The 21,565-nt window shown below is 42.2% G+C and overlaps 1 protein-coding gene across 6 annotated transcripts in view; it reads right to left on the bottom strand.

Moving 5' to 3' along the window:
• Positions 1 to 7,758: 7,758 nt before the first annotated feature.
• The window catches only part of Ncapg2 (non-SMC condensin II complex subunit G2), a 57,427-nt gene continuing 43,620 nt past the window's right edge, over positions 7,759 to 21,565 (bottom strand). For 3 of the 6 annotated variants that reach the window (XM_010641640.3, XM_010641624.2, XM_010641631.2), the window contains exons 25-28: positions 18,076 to 18,179; positions 16,866 to 16,966; positions 14,964 to 15,063; positions 7,759 to 8,279 (exon numbers count right to left, since the gene is read on the bottom strand). In XM_010641640.3, coding sequence (XP_010639942.1) covers positions 8,228 to 8,279; positions 14,964 to 15,063; positions 16,866 to 16,966; positions 18,076 to 18,179 — 357 coding nt within the window. In that variant the 3' untranslated portion in view covers positions 7,759 to 8,227. Of the gene's footprint in view, positions 8,280 to 14,963; positions 15,064 to 16,865; positions 16,967 to 18,075; positions 18,180 to 21,565 lie in introns of those variants that run through there. The other 3 variants (XM_010641658.2, XM_010641667.2, XM_010641649.2) reach the window with 3 other exon arrangements.

The following is a 21,565-nucleotide window of genomic DNA, read 5'->3' as shown; positions in this document are numbered from 1 at the left end:
GCACGCCCCCGGCCGTGCGCCCGCCCGCCAAGAACCGCCCTTGACACTCCCCCGACACGCCCAGGGAGCTGCCCCAGGAGGACTTGAGCTCTGCCCCGCCCCACCCCCAGCCGGCCACCCCACTGGGCTCCTGGCGTCTCGGTTTGCTGCAGTTGCAGACTCCAGGCCCCAGGGTCGAGGTTAAGCTGCTCCCTGGCGCTAATTCCTACTTGTTTGAATCTAGCTGGCCACACGTGGGTGCAGCTGTGGCTGAGCGTGGGGTCGCAGTGTAGTCAGAGGACGTGGCCAGATCGCACAGCGTGCGGGAACCTCATGTTCGGTCTGGGCGGAGGGTTTGAGGGGTGCTCAGCAGGCAGCCGGCGCGGCGCCAGGAAGGCTGTTGAGACCAGACTGGTGTCTGCAGGTGTCCTCCCCGACCACCCTGCACCTGGTTCCTCTGGCCTTTGTGAAGTCTCCTGGAAGGGCTTCTTTCAAAAAGACCAGTTATAGGGCCGGTTCAGGAGGTGGCTTTTGGGGCATGGGAAGACGGCTGTGTGTTCTGTTGCGCATAAGCGGGTGTGGTAGGGTGTAAATGGGTGAGTGTGACTATGAGTGTGCACCTTAGGGTGCCCATTCCCTCCAACCCGTGGCCGTCCGGGTCTCCAGCCTCCTCACCTGCTGGCTGTCTCCTGTGGGTGCTCCTGCTCCATCAGACCTCTCTCCTCCACCTCTCCTGCATCCCCTGCCACCTGGACTGGGACATGGGGTGGCAGCTCAGCCCAGTCAGCCAGAGCTTAGAACTTGATGCTGGGCCTACTATCCTGAAGGTCCCTGCATGCCCCACTTGCTGGCACACCACTCTCCATGCTCCCCAGTCAGCTCCTCTTCCTCAGTCACAGCCTTTCCTTAAGGCCCTGTGCTTCCCCTCTATACCCGAAGGTCTCAGGGCACCCTTAGAAGGTGCCCAACCCAGGATGCTGAAGCTCTGCCTCCATTTTCTCCCTGTAGTGTTGCCAAGTGCCTCTTAGTAGACTTGTTTCTCCTGCACCTTGTTTCTTTCCAAAGACTGTACTGCGGATCAGCACAGGGAGGCTATCATGGGGACAAATGAGACTCCTTGAGCAGAATTTGTTTACAAGTTGATTCAGCTTCAGATCTGCTGCCCACGGCATGTGCACACTGGCCCCACAACCAGGTGGGCTCTGTGGTGAGAGGTCATGGAAAGGCGAGAGGGAGGCTGGGCAGATTGAAGACCTCTGAGGCCCTGAGAGCTGGCTTGTAGATTTGGTGACACTAAAGACTAGAAAAGATGGAGACAGGCTGGCAGCAGGTGAGGCGCTTTGTGACCTACCATGACTCCATAGGCAGGACTAAACTGTGCTATCAGTTGTCTTAACTCAGCCCCTGGTACGGAGGAGGTCACTGTTGAAAGCCACCTCCCACATCACCTGTGCAGTTGGCACCCGTGGCAACTCAGTTCAGTGCCTTGACATTTACAGAGGACGCTGGGGACTGGAGGAGCTTAACTTGCCAGACTGTACCTACAACTCACCAGGCTGCACCTACATCCTGGATAACTGTTTGTTTTGGGCTGTGGTGTCTGGTTCCTTGTTTATCATTGAACAGGTCCCAGGATGGGATTATTTGTCCTTTCTTTGATAGCTGCTTAAATTAAAAGTAGTTTCCTCAAGGAAGTCCTGTTTTACCCCAAGGGCCCTGACCTCAGGACTCTGTTAATGCAAAGTTAAAAGGAAAATGTCCCAAGAATGGAGAAAGTGAAGAAATCAGGGTGGGCGGGATCACAGTTATCAGTAACAAAAGCAGGTGACAGGGGTGTGGCCGCACCATGTCCAACACTCCTGGCCTTAACACTGCACACACTCAGCTTAGACTGCCCTGGGCAGATCAACCCTGGCTCTGCTAAAATGACAGAAGAAACTAAAGTCAAAGAAATGCACAGCAGACTTCAGAAGAAAATGTCATGAGAAATAAGGCTGGGCTGCAGGCCAAGCTGGCCAGATAGGTAGTCACAGTTGACCCTCAATGCAGACTTGAGACATGGCAGTTGGTGTGTTACTCACATGCCTAGCTAGCATGCATATGGCTTTCAAACACATTCTTATTCCCCCAGCCTTCAGATGGGGATCTGTTAGGGTCTGTATCTAGATAACTCCCTCAAAGCCTATGTGCTCATAGGCTGGGCTGTGGGAGGTGCTTGGATCATGGAGGCCAATAGCATGAGTGGATTACTCTTGAGAGCACAGCACAGGGAAAGCCCAGGTTCCTGTGGGATGTGTGGGACAATGGGTTGTCTCCACTGTTTTGAAGTGGTCTCCAGACATATGAAGCTAAAAACAAGAAAGGTAAAGCATATTTGGTATGCCACCATTTATCCAAGAAAGAGGACTAGCAAGCCACAGATTTGCTTACTTTTTTTTTTTTTTTTGGGTACCGGGAATTGAACTCGAGTCCACTTGCAAGGCAGGCCACCAAACCACTGAGCTAAATCCCCGGCCCAAAGTTACATTATCCTTTTTTTTATTTGGTGACGGGGATCGAACTTGGGTCCTTGTGCTTGCAAGGCAGGAGGCAGAACCACTAAGCTAAATGCCTGGCCCTAGATTTGCTTACTTTTTAACAGAATAAACTATACACATAGAAAATAAATTACCTACTTTGGAAATGAGCAAATACATATTCTTTAAATCTATCTTTTTTGAAAATCTAATCTTGTCACCATGTAACTGTAGGACTAAAAACAGTTTTAAACATGCCTACAAATTGATGGTAAAAGTAAAGAAGTAACTGAATGTACCTAGCTGGGTACATAATGGCCACATGGAAAGGACTTTAAAAGTGATCCCCTGTGGGATCAGCCCCCAGGGCAGAAGACTGCACAAACCGTGAGCTGCTCTCAGGAACTGTGGGGATGGTGGTGCGTGAAAGGCTGCTGACAATGCAGGCTTCTGCCTGCTCAGGGACATGGCCTGCACCCAGTGAGGCAAGGCTGAATCCTGACGTCCCTGGAATGACCCTGGAATCATCCTCCAGTGTTACATATAACAAACGCAATTATCACAATCGCAGGACTTCCAGTCCTTTACAGATCCTCTCCTGACCATGCTAGAAAGGCCACAGCCAGCCACCAGTGGCCCTGTCATAACAACCCCTCCCAGCCACACCGCTGCCTCCAGACCAGGAGTCCTGAGCAGAAGGCCCATTTCAGGTCCAACGCAGGAAGCTAATGGGCCAAGCCCTGTGATCCCTGCAGCCCAGCCTGGATGAGCCATGCAGTGTAACTAAGCACAGTAGTAAGTGACAATGCTTCTGGATGATGGTCATTACTTTGAATACTAGTAAGTAAAAGGGGAAACCCAGCACTTTCTCCTCTTCCCAGACAGACCATACAATAGTCACCCACCAAACACTCCAGCTGCTGGACAAGAGAGGACAGAACCCATTGTGAATCAACACACAGAGACAATCACCATCAGCAAACTGGAGTCACAATAGGGGGAAGCAATCACAGAAGCAAGTTCAGTACACTGCAAAGGGCAGGATGACCAAGAAGTGAATGAAATAAGAAAGTGATTTCTAGAAAGACAGAGAGACCCAAAGGAGACACAGAATACAAGTGCATAAACCTTATAGGGATCCCAACTCAAGGAGGTATATAATAACAAATTCGAGAATCTGAGATAAAAATATTGTAGTTTTTATCATAATTGTCCTCTAATATAATTTTTGAGATTGCTTCATAATTCTTATTTTAAAACTTTTTACTTATGATTACATTTATTGTAGTGTTGGCAGATATACACAACACATTTTAATTCTTTTTTCATCCCTTTCAATCCCCTCTTTACTCCCCACTCCTTCCATCTCTTAGTCCCTTTACCTTTTAACCTAATTAACATCTTATTTACATTATTTGTGTATAATAGTAGTATGGTTTTTATGTGATTTATGGGATATGCTTCAAAGTCATCCTGGGTTGGGAAATGGATGAGGGTAGAGATGAAACAAGTCTGCCACACAATTGACAAACATCCCCCTAAAAGGAAAGAGGGAGCAGACAGCACTGAAAGTAGCTCTCTGCTGTTTCCATGTGCCCTGTCTTCCACACCCAGACACTGATAGCTCCTCCCCTGCTCAGCACCCAGACCCCTGCCAGGCAGGGATGGCGCTGTATAGATCTTGAGACACTGCTAGGTCCCTGATAGAAAGACTCTCACTCAGCTGATACCTCCATGGTGGCCAGAGTGCAGCCTGCCTTTCTGTACCTGCTCTTAGGATGACAAGGGCCCCTAGGTGACACTGTCCTCACTCCCCGGGCCTCCACAACACAGAACAATAGAGATAACAACCAACAGACTGACCTACTCGAAGAGACCAAACCCAGGAGGAGGGTTTCACTTCAGGACTGAAGTGTTACCCTACCACAGAAACTGGGCGAGACAGCCTTGTGAGATGGGCCTGGAGAAGGTCAGAAATAAACAAGGATCTGCTGAGATAGCCTGAGATCAGATCAGGAAGATCTGATAGTGGGAAGCCAGGTTTGGAAAGTATAATCCTCACAGGGTGCGGTCCAGAAGAAGGCATTAAGTCTTGTGGTATGTTTGAGCTCTGGTATTGCTGCCTACATCTAGCAGAAATTAGTGATCTGAAGTACTTTAAGTCAATATGGGTGCCTAATTGTCTTTGCTAAAATCATATTTCTTCTTCTTAAGGGCTGTTTATGAGGGTTTGTTAATATCCAGTTGTCATCTGATGCTACTGTTGTTGCTTAATTTACTACTATAGCCAAGGTAATACAGTAGTGGCTGACAATTGGTTTCCCCTCTATGCCAATATCTGGATTGCTTGGGGATCATAAATTATTTTTTTAAAAAAAGATATACATATATCATGGGATCATGGGGAAGCAAGGCAACAGAAGACCCCCAAGGTCTCCCCACTCCCCTAAAGTAGATCAAGGGGCACAAATGGAGAGGAAAGCAAATACTCTGCAATGCAACACTACAAAAAGGTTATGTAAGAGATGAAGAAAAAATCAGACCACTTAAAATAAAAGACCCAGTCAAGATATAGACAAATAAAATGAACACTTTATAGAAGAAGTATATGAATATATGAAATATATGGCCAACGAATATATGAAAAAATGCTCAACATCTTTCACCATAAGAGAAATGCAAATTAAAACAATGCTAAGATTCTACCTCACACAAAACAATGGTCATCACCAAGAAGTCAAAAAATAACAGATGTTAGCATGGATATGGTGGAAAAGAAACCTTCCTACAGTGTTGGTGGAAATATAAACTAGTATAACCATTATAAAAATGTGTAATTTCTCAAGAAACTAAAATTAGAAATTCCATATGACCCAGCTATCCCCCTTCTCTGTATCTTTCCCCAAAAAGCTAAAGACATCATATTACAGCTATACATGCATACCTATGTTTATAGTGGCACAGTTCATAACAGCTAAATCCTGGAGGCAGCCTGTATACCCATCAGCAGATGATTAGATAAAGAAAATGTGGTATCTGTATACAGTGGAATACTACTTGGCTATAAAGGACAAACTGAGACATTTGTTGGAAAATATAATGTTGAATGAAATAAATCAGACACACAAGCTTAAATACCATACAGTATCTCTCATTTGAATAAGGCAAAATATAAAGAATGCAATATAGGATTAACAGGAGACAAGGGGATAGATCTCTTACAAATAGGAAAGGGTCCTAGAAACTGAGGCTGAGAGGAGAGGGGAGGGGGAAATAAGTAGAATAAAAGATATGCCATGTGCAGGGACCTAATAAACTTAATGGATATAAACATTTTCTGTCATAAACACAAGATAATAATATCAACAAGAATGAAAACAGGGAAGGAGATTTTGAGGAAGAAGGAGGAAGGTTAAGAGGGAAAAGGAAGGGGATTAAAGAAAGTCAAGCTGAATTACTCATTCCCCAAGATGACTGCAAAATGCATCTACTGCAAATATGTACTAATAAAAAATAAAATTCAAAAATAATTTTTTAAAAAAGGAAGATTAGACATGCAAGGGAATCCTAGACCATGCAGCCTGGGGAGGGGCTGGAAGTGGTGGGACAGTGGAGCCCAGAGAGAACAGGAAGAGGGCAGAGAACTGACAAGTTCGATGATACCACAGGAGCCATGAATAACTTGCAGATGGTGAAGACAGACCACCCGGGAAACAAAGGGGCCTCACAACTCAGTAAGATGGACAGCAGGATCACACAGCAGAAACAGATGCAGGAATGACCTGAGCTGCCACTTCCCCAGCACAGAACCACAAATATTAAGGTATCCAGTGCCTAATACCCACAATGCAAATGAAGCCACAGCCAGTCACACTACACACCTTGAGAACAGCTGCAATTGCTAGAGTATAAAATGTCATGACCACTGTGAAAAATGGGGCTACACTTAACACACTGCCCCACACCTCTACTCCAGGACGCAGGTCCTGTGAACACAGTCACATAAACCTATACAGTGAAGGTGGGTGCAACATCCACCAACAGGCAAAAGCAGGGAGCCCTGTCAGCACCATGACTACACTGTCACACCTCACAATCACCTGGGTGGGGCCAGTCATATTGATGCATTTTACAGTTTAAGAACCACTGATCTAGACAGTAGAAACATTTAAACTTTGATTACTGCATTTCCTGTGTCCTGGGACCTCTCCACTGCAGAAAGTGTTTAAAACACATATATTTGTTCTGTGTCACGTAGCCAGGTTCTGCCACTCCAATGTTACTGCCACCAGAAGGAAGCTTTCAATGCCTCCCTCTCTCTCTGTGAGCCTGGGATAGAAGGGACGTCAGTGCTAGAGGTGGGGTCAGAGGAAATAAACTGGGAGGAGGGGTAGAGTGCCAAGTGAAACATCTGTGCCTGGCAGAAATCACAGTAGACTCATCCTCAGTGTGGCCATGAGGTATGGCTCTGAACTCAGCTGGGTAGAGGTCTCCTGAAGATATCAGGAGTTAAACACAGGATGATAGTTCAAAACCACACCCCCTTCATAAAGCAGCACAGCTGCAGGAGCTCCACCTACTGTATGCCACTCCCTGGGACAGAGTGCTGGTAAGCCTTACATAAACAGCCTATTTTTCAAGGTACCTCTGGACATTTTCACTGCCACGGGGTACATGCCTACACAGAGAGGCAAGCCAGCTGTGAATGTGGTCTCTGCTCACAGTGGGCATGTACCCATCTACAAAATCAGTGATGCATTTCTGTGGGAAAGAGGAGAATGAATAATGGGGGAGAGGTATCAATCTCTTTCTCAGTTAACTGCATGATGAATTAGCACACACCCTTCCCAACAAGGGACTCAGATGTATCAATATTAATAGGAATATATTCCTAGTATAATGTCACTCACCAGTATAGAACATAGTTCAGTTCACAAACATGTCCAGAAAGTCGTGCTTCCAAATTAACTGAAACAAGATGTAGCACTACTCCAACGCCCACCTGTTTCTCAGATGTACTTTGGTAAAATCCTAAATGCACCTCAGTATAGGAAGTCTCTTTTTTGTATCTTCTCAGGAATGTACAGACAGAACCCTGGGATTTCTTAACCCTCTTGTTCAGAGGATGAGGAAGGAAAAACGAACATGAAGATCAAGTAGCACTCACCACAGTCTGTTCCAAGATACCTGCCAACAAGACCTGGTGCCTGCAGGGCAGGGGAGAAGAGATCGAGATCACAGCCGATGAGCAACAGCTCTGGGTGTGACAGTGCTCAGACAGAAGATGGGACTCAGTGGTCCTCTAGGTGAGTACAGACCCTGAGGAACTGCAGCCACAGTGCAAGGTCCCTGGAAGCCTGCATGTGGGCAGGTTGTACCGGAAAGCTGCTTTGGCCCCACAGGAAATCTCTGAACATTTAAATGAGGCATACAAACTGGTTGTCATTGCTTTATTACTCACTATCTGCAAGAAATACGGTATATATATAAAAAGTCATTTTTTAAAATAGCCAAATTTGTTGAAAAAGTGTCCTTTTTTTCTTTGTACCATTGGCACCTAGAATCCTCTATATGTAACACATTATCTATGTAGGCACTAGGCAAACCTTCAGAAACTTCTGAGTTTTCAGCTCACACCGCTTCTCATCCTACCCTATTATCAATGTTAATAACCACATTTCACTTTTGTGAGTCCTTTTCCCACTTCTCTGTATCCAAAGTTGGGGGCTTGGTTAGGAATTCAGAAGTTCTCCCAAAGTTCTCATGGATGACTCATAGAGAAACCTGAAACACAAAGAAAAGACTCAACAAAAGAAAAAGTGGCAAAAGTACATTTTCAAAATACAGTCTCAATCTGGTATGCAACACATTTAAGAACAAAGCTAAAGTAATTTATGCCTGACCTGTGCTAAGCAGATCAGAACCATGCCTGAGAGGAGCCTGGCACTGGTGCCATGGGGCACCAACTCTGCACAGGGTGCCAAAGCAGTGAGTACTCTCCTCAGAAGTCCCACAGCACAACACACATGCTCTTCCCACTTTTCCTCAAATCTGTCCTGAGCTGCTCTCTACCTCACCAAAAATAAGACTCACAAGTTTAACTATTGCATGGTTTCTCCTATATGAGAAACCCCAACCATAAATAAAGAGCAAAATAAAAGATAAATAATAGGAAACAAATGGGCTGGAACCAAAAGATAGAAGGGGCAGAGGAAGAGATGTAAAAAGAATTGAGATGTGTCATGGATACGTACCAACTCCCTACAATGAATTTTGTAATCATGTACTGCAAAGGTACACTATTAAAAATAAAAATTTGAAAAAGAAAATGAAAAAAAGGAAACCTAGGTTACCCACTAGCATGGACATGACTACACTGGTTCACACCTGACAACCCGACCCTGTGTTCCCTTGCAGCGTCTGTTTTACTTCACCAAGGACAGATCGCACTCAGAGCCAGTGATGTGACACTGTTGTGGGTTTAAACATATCCATTTGCAAAGTACCAGTTCCTTTTTCTTTACTGTCTAGTAACTCTGGAGTGATCCAAGGCATGTAGTGTGGTTAGTCTGTTCCTCAGAGATAATCTTTACATCCTTCTTCCACCCAATAACTTACTCAGCTGGCTCTGACATCCTGTGCCTCCCTGACCTTGCCCCTGACAAGTGACCTCAGGCCACCACCACACTCAGTGCTCTGCCATTTCAGACATTCTGGAAGGTTATTAAAAGACCACGAGAAACTGGTGAAATCCACTTTGTGATGTTTTCTGTAACCCAGTCCATCCCAACACACATCTACCTGTACTCAACACAAGGTAATCATTGAAGTCTTCTACCCTCTGGGGGGTTTCCATCATATTAGGTCTCTGGGCCACTGCCCACCCTTCCTGCCATCAGCAGCATGGCTGCCCTTGTGACAGTGCCCACAGAACACAGAGCCTGATCCTCACAGCTACCTCTGCTCTGGACATTCTCCTTTTGGTGAGTAATTTGCTCATAATATAATCGCAGTTCATTTGCAAAGTGGGAAAAGTCCATGAAGTAACACAAATCTTTAAAAAATACTCATACTTTGTAACCTCAAATTACAAACTTACCACTGTCTTCATACTATTAAAGTAATAAATATAATATATTTGATATTTAGATGCAATAGTGCATCGGCAAATGCAAATTGTTTCTCCTGAGAAAACATGTCGAATTTACAGTAGCCCATACTGACTGAGGAATCAAACCACAATGAGGAGCACCTTTTAATTTAGCACCCAAGAGGCCATTGCCAAAACACCAGCCCTGCTAGGGAAGAAACAAACTAGTCACTAAGAAAATACTCACTTCTACATTAATGCCCACTGCCTGATGTACCAAGATGCTTACTTGTTTTGGTGTCTCTAGTCCAAACATTAAATCAACATCATGTAAAAATATAGTCCTGGGCTGTTGTACAGTTCAGTGGGAGAGCGCCTGCATAGCCCTGAAAGGTCCTAGCTTCAATCCCCAGCACCGCAAAAGGAAGAATAAAAATGTACCCTAAAATCTCAATTGTTTACCTTCCATTAGATTGACTTTTTGTTTCATTTAGTTTTCAAATTGATTCCTTTTAGTACTGATTCCACTGCAGACTGCTTTGTGCTTATTAAGAACCAGTATTTCTCCACATTTCTTTTCCCCACTTATTTCCTGAGGGGTCTCCTCCTTTCAGAAGAACTCTTCTTTTCATCTGCAGGTCAGCTGAGTAGGGAGGACAGCAGGTACAGGTCCAAAAAGTGGGGAAACAAAGTGTTGCAGCCATGTGTTAAGTCTTGCCACTGTCCTCTCTTTTCCTCGATGTAAGCTATGAACTCCTTAGAAGTATGTGCAAATGGAAAGAAAAGACATCCTAACAAGGAGCAAGCACTCCTCATCTTCAAGACACCACAAACACTCCACATTCAAGTGGCCATCTTTGCCAATGCTATTTCCAACAGGAAATGATAGAAAAATACTTGGGACTTCTGAGAATGTTGCTATGTCCTGTGAAATAATTTGACATTCCTAGTTGGTGATTCTGACCATCCTATTTCATCCTGCCTCTAGAACATGCATCTACACTGCTGTGTTTTCTGAAATGAACACATGCCCCTTCATCTCCAAACTTGATCACTACCCCCCAAAATTTATAGAACTGATAGTTTGCAGAGTTTCTTCTTAAAACACAGGGTGGAAAAGTCTAACTGCATTAAAGAAAAGGTAGTACTTACTTACTCAGTGGTTTGAGGATAAAGTACAGAATTAAATGCATTTCCTCTACTCACATCCGGCTCCCTGCACTGTAGCCTGCTCAAGGTCTCCCCCCAGAGGCCATGGAAGGACTGATGATCCAGGTTCCTGGGCAGCTAGGCTTCTGCTCTGGCTTCCCTCCTGACTTCACTGAGGGAACCAGGTCCCAGCACTTGGGCTTCTCCTGGGGGCTCTGCCTCTTCTAGAGTAACTTTTAGATTGTTTTAATGACTCATCACACCAATCCTGTTATGAATTCCTGACCGAGCTTTCTTATACAAGTCATTGTGCGACTAGCTGCTGATTCCACCTGGAACTTAACATACACAGAATAAATTGTGGTTCTGATATCCAACTAAACAGATCTAAGGTGAAGCAACACTGGAGACAAAGAGGGGCCTCCATAAGAACAATGGGTCAATAGATCGAGAAGATATTTATTTAACAGAAAAGAAGATCTCCAACCAATCACCCAAACTGCTATCTCAGTAAAACAAAAAGAGAAGGGCACATTGAATTCAAAGTAAGCAGATGAAAAATAATAATAAAATTAGAGCAGAAAATGGTACAACTGAAAAATAGAAAATCGGTAGAGAAAAAAAATCAATGAAACCAAAAGCTGATTCTTTCAAAATATAAATACAATAGATAGGCAAACTTTTTAGACAAGTACCCAAACTGCAATCCAAAACCCACTTATCTATCACAAAGTGCCAACACTGCAATTAAACCTGAATACTGAGGTTTTAGTTTAGAAAAAACAACTTATACAACTTTTGAATTGGCAGAGGGCTTTGCATGCTTGCTACAATACACATGCCATAGGTTCACCACCACTGCTCTAATCAGGCTGATTAAGAAAAAAGAGAAAATGCAGATTACTAATGTCAGAAATGAAAGAGAAACCCTAACTACAAATCTTATGGACATTGAAAGGATCAATCATTAATTTGATAACCTATATGACATAAAACATTTTCTTTCTTTTTTGAGTCAGGGTCTTACTACATCGCCCAAGTTGACCTCAGACTTGCAATCCTTCTGCCTCAGGCTCTTGGCCAGTTAAACCAATTTCTTCAAAGTGTGCACTACTATGTTGCTCAGCTTAAACCAACTTCTTTTTTTCTGGAGATGAAACCCAGAGCCTTGCACATGTTAGACATGCACTCTACCATTGAGCTACATTCCTAGTCCTATTTTAATTATATTTTGAGATTGGGTCTCAAACCTGCAGTCCTCCTACCTCAAGCAATTAAACCAACTCTTGAAAGACACAATCTGTTAAAACTTAACAAAAGAGGGCCGGGGATTTAGCTCAGTGGCACCGCACCTGCCTCACAAGCACAAGGCCCCGAGTTCAATCCCTGGTATGTGGGGGCGGGTAACAAAGGAAATAGACAAGGGCTGGGGATTTAGATGAGTGGTTCCACTGCTTGCTTCACAAGCTCAAAGACCTGAGTTTGATCTCCAGTGCAAAAAGAAAAGAAAAAGAACTAGACAAGATGTTAGATAATGATATAAGTGTAGTAAGTACTGTTATTCTCTTATTTTGATTATTAAATTTTTTTATTTTCTTCATAAAACATTTAGAAAATAAAATGACATATTAAGACCCAGAAAACCAACTGAATACATCTAAATCTATAAAAGAAATTGAGTTAATAATTAATAATCTTCCAAAACAGAAAGTACCAAACCTAGATGAGTCTACTGATGAATTCTATCAAATGTTTATGGAAAAAAATTATATTCTTTTTGTTTGTTTTTTGTTTTTTGTTTTTTTGAGACAGGGTCTCACTATGTAGTTGAGACTGACCTGGAACTCACTATGTAGCCCAGGCTGGTCTCAAACTCACAATGATCCTCCTGTCTCAGCCTCCCGAATGCTGGGATTACAGGCATGCACCACCACGCCTGGCAAAAATTATTTTCTTTACAATTTCTTTCAGAGGATAAAAAGAGACTATTATCTCATTATACGAGGCTAACATTACCTTAATAGCAAAACCACATAGATATTACATAAAAAGAAAATGACAGACTAGTATCTCTCATGAATATAGATGCAAAATTCTACAACAAAATATTACCAAATTGCATCCAACAGTGCAGAAAAAGAATTAGATAACCACGACCATATGGGATTTATTCCAGGTACACAAGGCTGGTTCAACACACAAAAAACCAGTTTACACAGGGCCAGGGATTTAGCTCAGTGGTTCTACTGCCTGCCTAGCAAGCACAAGACCACTGGGGTCTTGTTTGATACCCAGTACCCCTCCAAAAAATCAGTTTACACAGTCCACCACATCAACAGGCCAATGAAGAAACAGAACATGATTATATCAACAGATTCAGAAAAAGCACGTCACAAATTCCCATACCCATACATTAAGAATGGAGAGGACTTCCTCAACATGATAAAAATATCTGCAAAAAATCTATACCTAGAATAGTTAACTGTGCAAAATTCAGTTTTCTACTATAATCAGGCAAAGGTAAGGACGTACCCTCTCACCATTCCTACTGAACAATGAACCATAAATCCTACTTAAGGCAATTAGAAAAAGGGAATAAAAGGTATACTGATTGAGAAGGAAGAAACAAAACATTGTTTTGTCATCTTTGTTCAGATGACATGACTGCACAAAGTCCAAAGGATCAACAAGAAAGCTCTTGGGCCGGGGATTTAGCTCAGTGGTTCTGCTTCTTGCCTAGCAAGCACAAGGTCCTAAGTTCGATTCCTGGTGCCAAAAAAACCAAGAAAGCTCCTAGTATAAGCAACTATATGAAGTTTGTTGGATACAAGATTAATTATGCAAGTCATTCCCTCTCCTACATACCAGGGAAAAACAAATAGAATGTGAAATTAAAAACACAACACCATTTTCATTGGTACTCATAAGAATGAAATATTTAGGCATAAATCTAACAAAATATGTTAAGATATACACGATGGTAACTATGAAACTGATAAAAGATATCAAGGAAGAGCCAAACAAATGGAGAGACCCCATATTCATGGATAGGAAGATTCAATACTGACAAAATGTCAGTTCTTTTCAACTTAATCTGCAGATGTATGCAATTCCAGTCAAAATCCCAGCAAACTATTTTGTAGCTTTGGATAAACTTCTAAAGTTTAATGTGAAGAAACAAAGACTCAGAACTTGATTATATCAATAGCCAACTTGAACTGAAGTACAAAGTTAGAAGACTAATGCTACCCAATTTCAAGACTACATGTAATGCTACAGTAATCAAGACTGTGTGGTACTGGCAAAAGAATGGATAAGAAAGTCCACAGAAAAGAACAGAGAGCTCAGAATTACACCAACATGAATATAGTCCACTATTACTGACAAAGAAGCAAGGGCAATTCAATGAAGCAATAATAGACCTTTCAACAAAGAATGATGAAATGACTATAAAACTCCTTAAAGAATCTTAGATTATTGAATCTTAGCCTTGGATTAGTCACACCACTGGCTTCCTTAATTCTCAGTACTCTAGACTCATACTGAGCCACACCACTGACTTTTTGTGGTTATGTCACTTCCATAGGTAGCATGTGGTGTGACTTCTCAGCCTCACACACACAAACACAGACATAGGTATTGGTTCTGGGGATTTAGAGGTAGGGTGGGATGAGCAGACAGCACAGAGGATTATGGGGCAGTTGAACCACTCTGCACAATGCTACAGTGGTGGATACAGGTCATCACACATTTGTCCAAACCCTCACAGTACATGAAATAAGAGTGAACTCTAATGTAAGCAATAAACTCTGCAAACAATGATGTGCCAGCCTTATCAGTGCTAATAACTTCTGTCAGCTCATCACTTTGGTTTAGGATATTAAAAGTGGGGGATGTGGGCATGCATAGGGGAAGAGGATATATGGAAACATCTCTGTACCTTCTGTTCAGTTTTGCTGTGAACTTAAAAGTGCTCTTATTAAAAAACCAAGAAACTTAAAGATTCTGTACATGTAGTGGTGCCCAGGCCTCTACCACTGAGCTTTAACCCAAGACTAAAAACAGTTTTGTTCTTTGTGAAGATGAAATTAGTAAGTAAATTAAATGCAAATGTTTCTATCCTTATATCTCAAGGCTTTTAACCACCTGGCTGTAAGCAGCAGGAATGAAACCACAATCCCAAACACAGTCAGTTTTTGTGTGGCCACAGCTGCAGGACATCACTGTACCTTTCAAGGCTATCCTCTTCCAGCGTAATCTCCATGAATGTTTTTAGCTTTCTGTGGACAGTGGCTAAAGCCTCCTTCACTTCTGAACTTCTGAATTTACCTAGGAGATGTATTGAAGACAAAGAAAACGTCACCACACAGCAGATACTCTCTGCCGTGCACATGAGTTGATTTCCCCTTCCCTTCAAGGTGACCTTAAAGTTGTGGGATGAGAGCCATCCCTCCCAGGGCACTATGAAGGCTGAATGTTGGTAAGAGCACATCGGCTATGAGTGTAGTCCATGAAGACTGTCCATGACACCAACAGAAGCAACAATGCCTCAGTAATTCTGAGTCATTCACCAATTTAAGTCAACTCTGAAGCGCCTCTTAAGTGCCAGGCATGCATCTCCCCAAACTCCAGCCCCACACCTCCTGATGAGGAACACTCCTTGTTCTGTTCAGTTCAGTTTGGGGTATAGAGCGGGATCCCCTCTTTGTGCCCAAATTGGGTTCAGCAAGTTAGAAAGTATCACAGAGCAGGTAACCCTAATCTAGGAATCCATAATCTAAAATACTCCAAAGTCCAAAACTTTTTTTTTTTTTTGGTTTTTTGAGATGGGGTGAATAACCTAAGATCCTCTCACTTTCTAGTTCAGGCTGGCCCTGAATTCACTATGTAGCCCAGGCTGGTCTCAAACTTGTGGTGATTGTCCTGCCTCAGCCTCTCGAGTGTTGGGATTACAGGCATGTCTATCATGCCTGGTCAAAATCCAAAATTTTTTTATTTGTTTATATGATGGATGCGCTAACATTTCTTTTTTTCTCTCTTTTTTTTTTTTTTTTCTTTTTTTGGTTATCCAAGGTAGGGTCTCCATATGTAATTCAGGCTGGCCTTGGAGTACTGGCATTACAGGCAAACACAAACAGACCTTGTGCTCTAAAATTTCAGACTTTGAGGCATTTCACATTTAAAATTTTCAGACTAGGAAAATATGGAAATACAGGTACCTCACTTCACAAATGCTTTTGCTAACAATTTGGTGTGAAGGCAAAAAAGCTTTTGGCAAAATTTTGTTTGCAAATTCTACATCAAGTGACAAACAACCATGGCCATCTTTCTCACACAAACACAAATGTGGCCATCTTTTCCAAAAGCATGGAACAAATTTAAGTTTGTGAACAGAGGTGTCACTATATTCTAAAATCTGAATGACTCTGATCCCTAAGCGTTTGGGGTACAGTTATAGGTATTATCTATTTACACCACACATTCAGGCTCAGGGGAGAGCCTGTCTCATAGGAACAATTTCCACCTACAACACAGTGAGTTTGAGAATGATGTCAACATTACCAGAAGGGCATCACTGTATTTTACAGAGGTGGGCATTGTACAGGTATTATCAATTATAATTCCAGTACTATTTCAACTGGTTGAGATATTCAAAATAGGCATTATACCAACATGTCCATCCATCATTAATACAAATAAATTTAGATTTTTTTTTTTTTATTCTCACCATGTTGTCTGGCTTTAAAATCCTGGGCTCAAGTGATCCTCCTTCCTCAGCCTCCTGAGTAACTGGGCCTACAACCTATACCACTGTGCCTTCCCAGCAAATCAACAAAAATTCAATCCCGAGAACAGAGAGTGATGCTTAAATGTGCCCAACAGCAGATGATGAGAGGTGGACAGGAACTGAAAGGTAGAAGAGCGGGAAGCTTGTGCATACACAGCCAGGCTGGGGAAGGAGAGAAAGCCATGGAGGGCAGCTCTATATCCACAGAACACCAGGAGCAGGGCTGGAAAGGCTATGAGAAGCCTGACCTAGTGGGGAAAGGTCAACATGGGAGATGACTGCCCCTCACAGTGGGGACCGACACCCAGCAAAACCCCAATGAAGCACAGGAAATGTGACCAACCTTTTTCAATAACCAAAATAATGTGTAGAACCGCAGTAAGGCACACAATGCCTTCAATATCGCCAGATGTCACACATGCCTTCAACTCACTCAAAAATGACCTGTAGAAATCAACAAGCATCAGGAGTTACTCCACAGTACATGTCTACCACAGAGCAAGGCTTATCCACAATCAATGTCACTTTTCTGGTAACATGGAAATGGACCCAACACCTCTTCCACTTTTTCCTCACAGCAGGCCAAGTCATACAAATGAATCATTGAAATTGGGTGATAAGCCAGGTGTGTAATCCCAGCACTCTGGGAAACAAAAGGCAGAAGTTTGAGCCTAGCCTGGGCAATATAGCAAAAGCCTTATCTCAAAATAAAAAATAAAAAGAATAGTGGGCAGGAGAGGTAGGTCAGTGTGAAGACCCTGGGTTCAATTCCCAGGAAAAAACCCACACACATGACAGTCGCTAAGAAGAGAAAAGGAACATTGTAGTAAGTGAGAAAAAGCTACTCCATACACCCTCAATACACACAAAAAAAGTTTAATAAGAAAAAGTAGCTCTCATCTGCCAATGCTCCTGCTAGAAAGCTCCAAGGGTGAGGGAGCTGTCAACCACTCCCTCTGCATGTTGACCTTCATGTGACACAGCAGACCTTGGCATCTACTCAGGTGACAAAGGAGGAAATGAGTCACAGCTATGCACTGAACACAACTATGCTGGGGCTTAACTTGGTGAAGTGTTTTGAAAGTGAACAGTAGTCAATGTCACCACACTCACATTTTTTCCCCTTTTTTTTGTACCAGGGACAGAACTCGGAACCTTGAACTTGCAAGGCAGGTGGCGGAACCACTAAGCTAAATCCCTGGTCCACATTTTTTCCCTCTTAACAGTTACAGTAATATAATCAGAGACTAGATGAAAAAAAAATTTTTTTTTTGGGGGGGTGGTACCAGGGATTGAACTCGGGTCCTTGAGCTTGCAAGGCCGGCCACTGAACCTCTAAGCTAAATCCCCGGCCCCAAGATGAAAATTTTTTATAGAATATTAGAGGTTTTTCTTATGTAAGTCTAATGTAAATATTTTCCATCACTAATATGATGGAGGAAAACATTCTATGGAATAATTTTCTCAAAGAAAAAAGATGTACCTTTGAAAATTTGAGAGTAAAAGGGAATCTAACAAGACAAAAAGTTTGGAACCTATAAATAGATGATTACCTGATCACGCTCGAAGACTTCATTATTATTCCTATTAAACACCTTGAAAATGGTGGAAGGTCAGAAAGACACACTGGTGGGGTTAGCTCTTCTACATCAGAAACCTAAAACAAGTTTCAAATCAGTAAATAATAAAAAAGGCTGAGCTGACTGCTTATTTTACATTGCTCTGGGTTTTCTTCTATACCAGATAAAAGCGTTAAAGAAACTTAAAGAATGATTGTATTAAGTGTTGAAATGTCTACAATAATTATGAATCATCTACAGGGAAGTCTTAGTGTGACAGAAATAAAAGACATGTCCCTAAAAAAAAAAGAAAGAAAAGAGATGTCCCCCAGCAAGCCTTTTGTCTAACAGTCTCCAATATCATCTTTTATACGCCCTGATGTCTGTGGCTACTGTGCTGTGCCTGGCCTGGGAGGACTTCATCACTGCAGCACCTCCTGCCTACCATCTGGAGGGGTGGAGCCACAGTGAAGTGGTTGGTCCAGACTTTCAAAGGCACCTACCTAAGGACAGTTTTTATGTCAGCCACACGAGGGTATACAAGTTGTCCAGCATTGGTGAGTGAGTTCCTCAGCAAATGGCTCCTGTTCTAAATCCAGAACTCCCCTCCCTAGCAGGGCTTACTGCCATTGTTCTCCACCTATAATCACTGGCATGTAAAAAGGTCCATAGCATCCTGCACCTCTCCACACTGTCTTTTGCATTATTCTTGGCTATCTTTGAGATTTTGTCAGAGGAACAGACTTCCCATAAGCCTTCCCATATTTCCTCTGCTAAGAGTTAAAACACAAATTTGAATATTAAAGACAATCATCATTATATACAAAATAGCACCATTTATCATTATAATGATTCAATATTAAGGTGTTAGTAAGCCAGGCATAGTACACACCTGTAATCCCAGCCTTCTCAGGGGCTGAGGCAGGAGGATCCAAATTTTAAACCCAACATGGGGAACTTAGTGACTCCATGAGACTCTGTCTCAAAATTTAAAAGAAAAAAATTTTTAACAGCATTGGGATAAACTCAGTAGCAAGGCCCTAAGTTAAATTACAAAATAAAAATGTAAAAATAGGGCTGGGGATTTAGCACCGTGGCACCCGGTACAAGGTCCTGAGTTCAATCTCCAGTATTAAAAGAAAAAAAAAAAAAAAGTAAAAATAAAGTACAGTAAATGTATTTCTACACAGTGATACAAAATTACTGACCAGTTAAAAAATTAATAAAAATGCATCTTGATATTTTAAGCCAGTACAGGAGTGACACATATGATCAGAGGAAGACAGGTGGAAGGACTCTAGTGGGAACAATATTGTCACAAGATTCCTACAAGGTATGCATGTGGTGACGCTGACTTCTGAAGGTAGATGTGACAAGTGTAGCATACATAAAGTAAACCCTCTAGAGGAGCCAACAAAAAAATTACACTAAGTATAATATAAAGTCAACAGAGAATCTAAAACAGAGCAGTAAAAATATCTGATTAATCAAAAGTAACATGAAACAACAAAAAAGAACAGCAAAACTAATAGAGCAGATGGAACCAAAGGAAACAAATGCTGAAATAATTGGTTTAAGTCTAAACATATCAATAAGATCACTAAATCAAATGGGCTACATTGCCCCAAATAAAGACAGTAACTGTCAGATTGGAGTTTTTTAAAACTACGCATGTGGTGTTTAGAAAAAAAAACACTTTAAATATAAAGAAAGACAAGTAGAAGTAAAAAGATCAAAACAGATATGCAAACTCAAAACACAAGAAAACTAGTGTGGCTACGAAAATATCAAAATGGACTTCATGAAGAAAGCATTACAAGATGTAAAGAGGGATCTTGTAATTTAATCTGCACCTGGTAACAAAGCTCCCCAAACACATGAGATGAAAGCAAGCAGAACAAATGGGAAGAGAGACAAACCTACCCTCTCAGACCAAGCATGCAGTGGGAGATAGCACAGAGGGCAGCAGCCCCACCAGGAGGACAGAAGCATGGAGCTGTCACACAACTCAGCTCCACCGCACAGCACAAGGCAGCAGAGAAGACACAGAGCAAAAATCACATGTGCTCCACAGGACTCAAGAGCTGGGGCAAGGTGGGTTTGGCTGAGACAATAATGACATAACTTCAGCTACACAGCTCACTGGAATAACTCACTACTAATTTTATTCTGTATCATTTAGCAATTACTTTCCTAAACTAGATGACCTCCCTTCAAGCTTGACAGAGGGCCTTAAATTTTATTTAATGATTTAGAATTTCATAAAAATTTTAGTCAAATTTTAAGTTATAAAATTTATATTTGGGCCAGGGATTTAGCTCAATGGTTCGGTGGCCTGCCTCGCAAGCGCAAGGACCCGAGTTTGATCCCCGGTACCAAACCAAACAAAACAAAATAAAATTTATATAATTTTTAGGCACATACAGTCCTGTGCTGTGTATCAATGTCTTGGTAAACAAGGTACTACAGGTAAAAGGTGTCCAAACACTGTTACATCCATTAAATTTATGTCAGCAACTCTAGGAAGTGGTACCTTGAGATCATCCAGCAACACCTCCCTCAGACACGTCAGTGGCTATACAGTACATGACCACAAGCAAATGCATGGAACTTGGTGACACTCCCTGCCAGAGCCCACTTATTGTCACCTCTGCTCTCTGCCCAACTCATGCCTCAGAGGCATGCTCTCCAAGAAGAAAGGTCATCCTGAACTTTCACCTGATTGCATCCTCTTTCACCAAATAGACTCATAATTTTTGTATTAACAATAGTCTTCTGAGGATACACAAGTAAGCAAAGACTTAATAAATAAAACCTAGACCACATGGGTAGGAAATACTACAAAGAATCAATGACTGGGACCTCAACTTATTAAAAAGCTTTTGCACAGCAAGAGAAACTCCCAATAGAGTTAAGAGACAATCTACAGGGTGGGAAAAATGTATAAAGAACTCAAAAAAATCAGATCCCCCAAATTTAAATACCCAATGAAAAAATGGGCATCTGAAATGAAAAGACACATCTCAGATGAAGAATTAGAAATGGCAAATAAATATAAGAAAAGGTGTTCATCATCACTGGTCATTCATGAAATGCAAATTAAAATAATGCTGAGATTTCACTTCACTCCAGAAAGAATGATTTTCAAGAAATCAACCAATAAAATACTGGAGGGGCTGTGGGGAAAAACAAACCTTTCTCCACTGTTAATGGGAGTGCAGACTGGTGCAGCCACTATGGAAATCAGTGTGGAGATTCTCAAAGAACTAAAACTAGAGGTTCCATCTGACCCAGCAGATATCTTCTTGGTTATCATCCCAAAAGGATTAAAAAGCTTTTAGAGGCCGGGCCTGGTGGTGCATGTCTGTAATCCCAGCATTCAGGAGGCTGAGGCAGGAGGATTACTGTGAGTTCGAGACCAGCCTGGGATACATAGTGAGTTCCAGGTCAGTCTCAACTACATAGTGAGACCCTGTCTCAAAAA

Source organism: Fukomys damarensis, unplaced genomic scaffold (assembly GCF_012274545.1).
Source record: "Fukomys damarensis isolate Sample0158 unplaced genomic scaffold, DMR_v1.0_HiC HiC_scaffold_16, whole genome shotgun sequence".
Taxonomy (NCBI): Eukaryota; Metazoa; Chordata; class Mammalia; order Rodentia; family Bathyergidae; genus Fukomys; species Fukomys damarensis.
The sequence above is the reverse complement of the archived record's forward strand: the minus strand, read 5'-3'. Positions and strand labels throughout refer to the sequence as shown.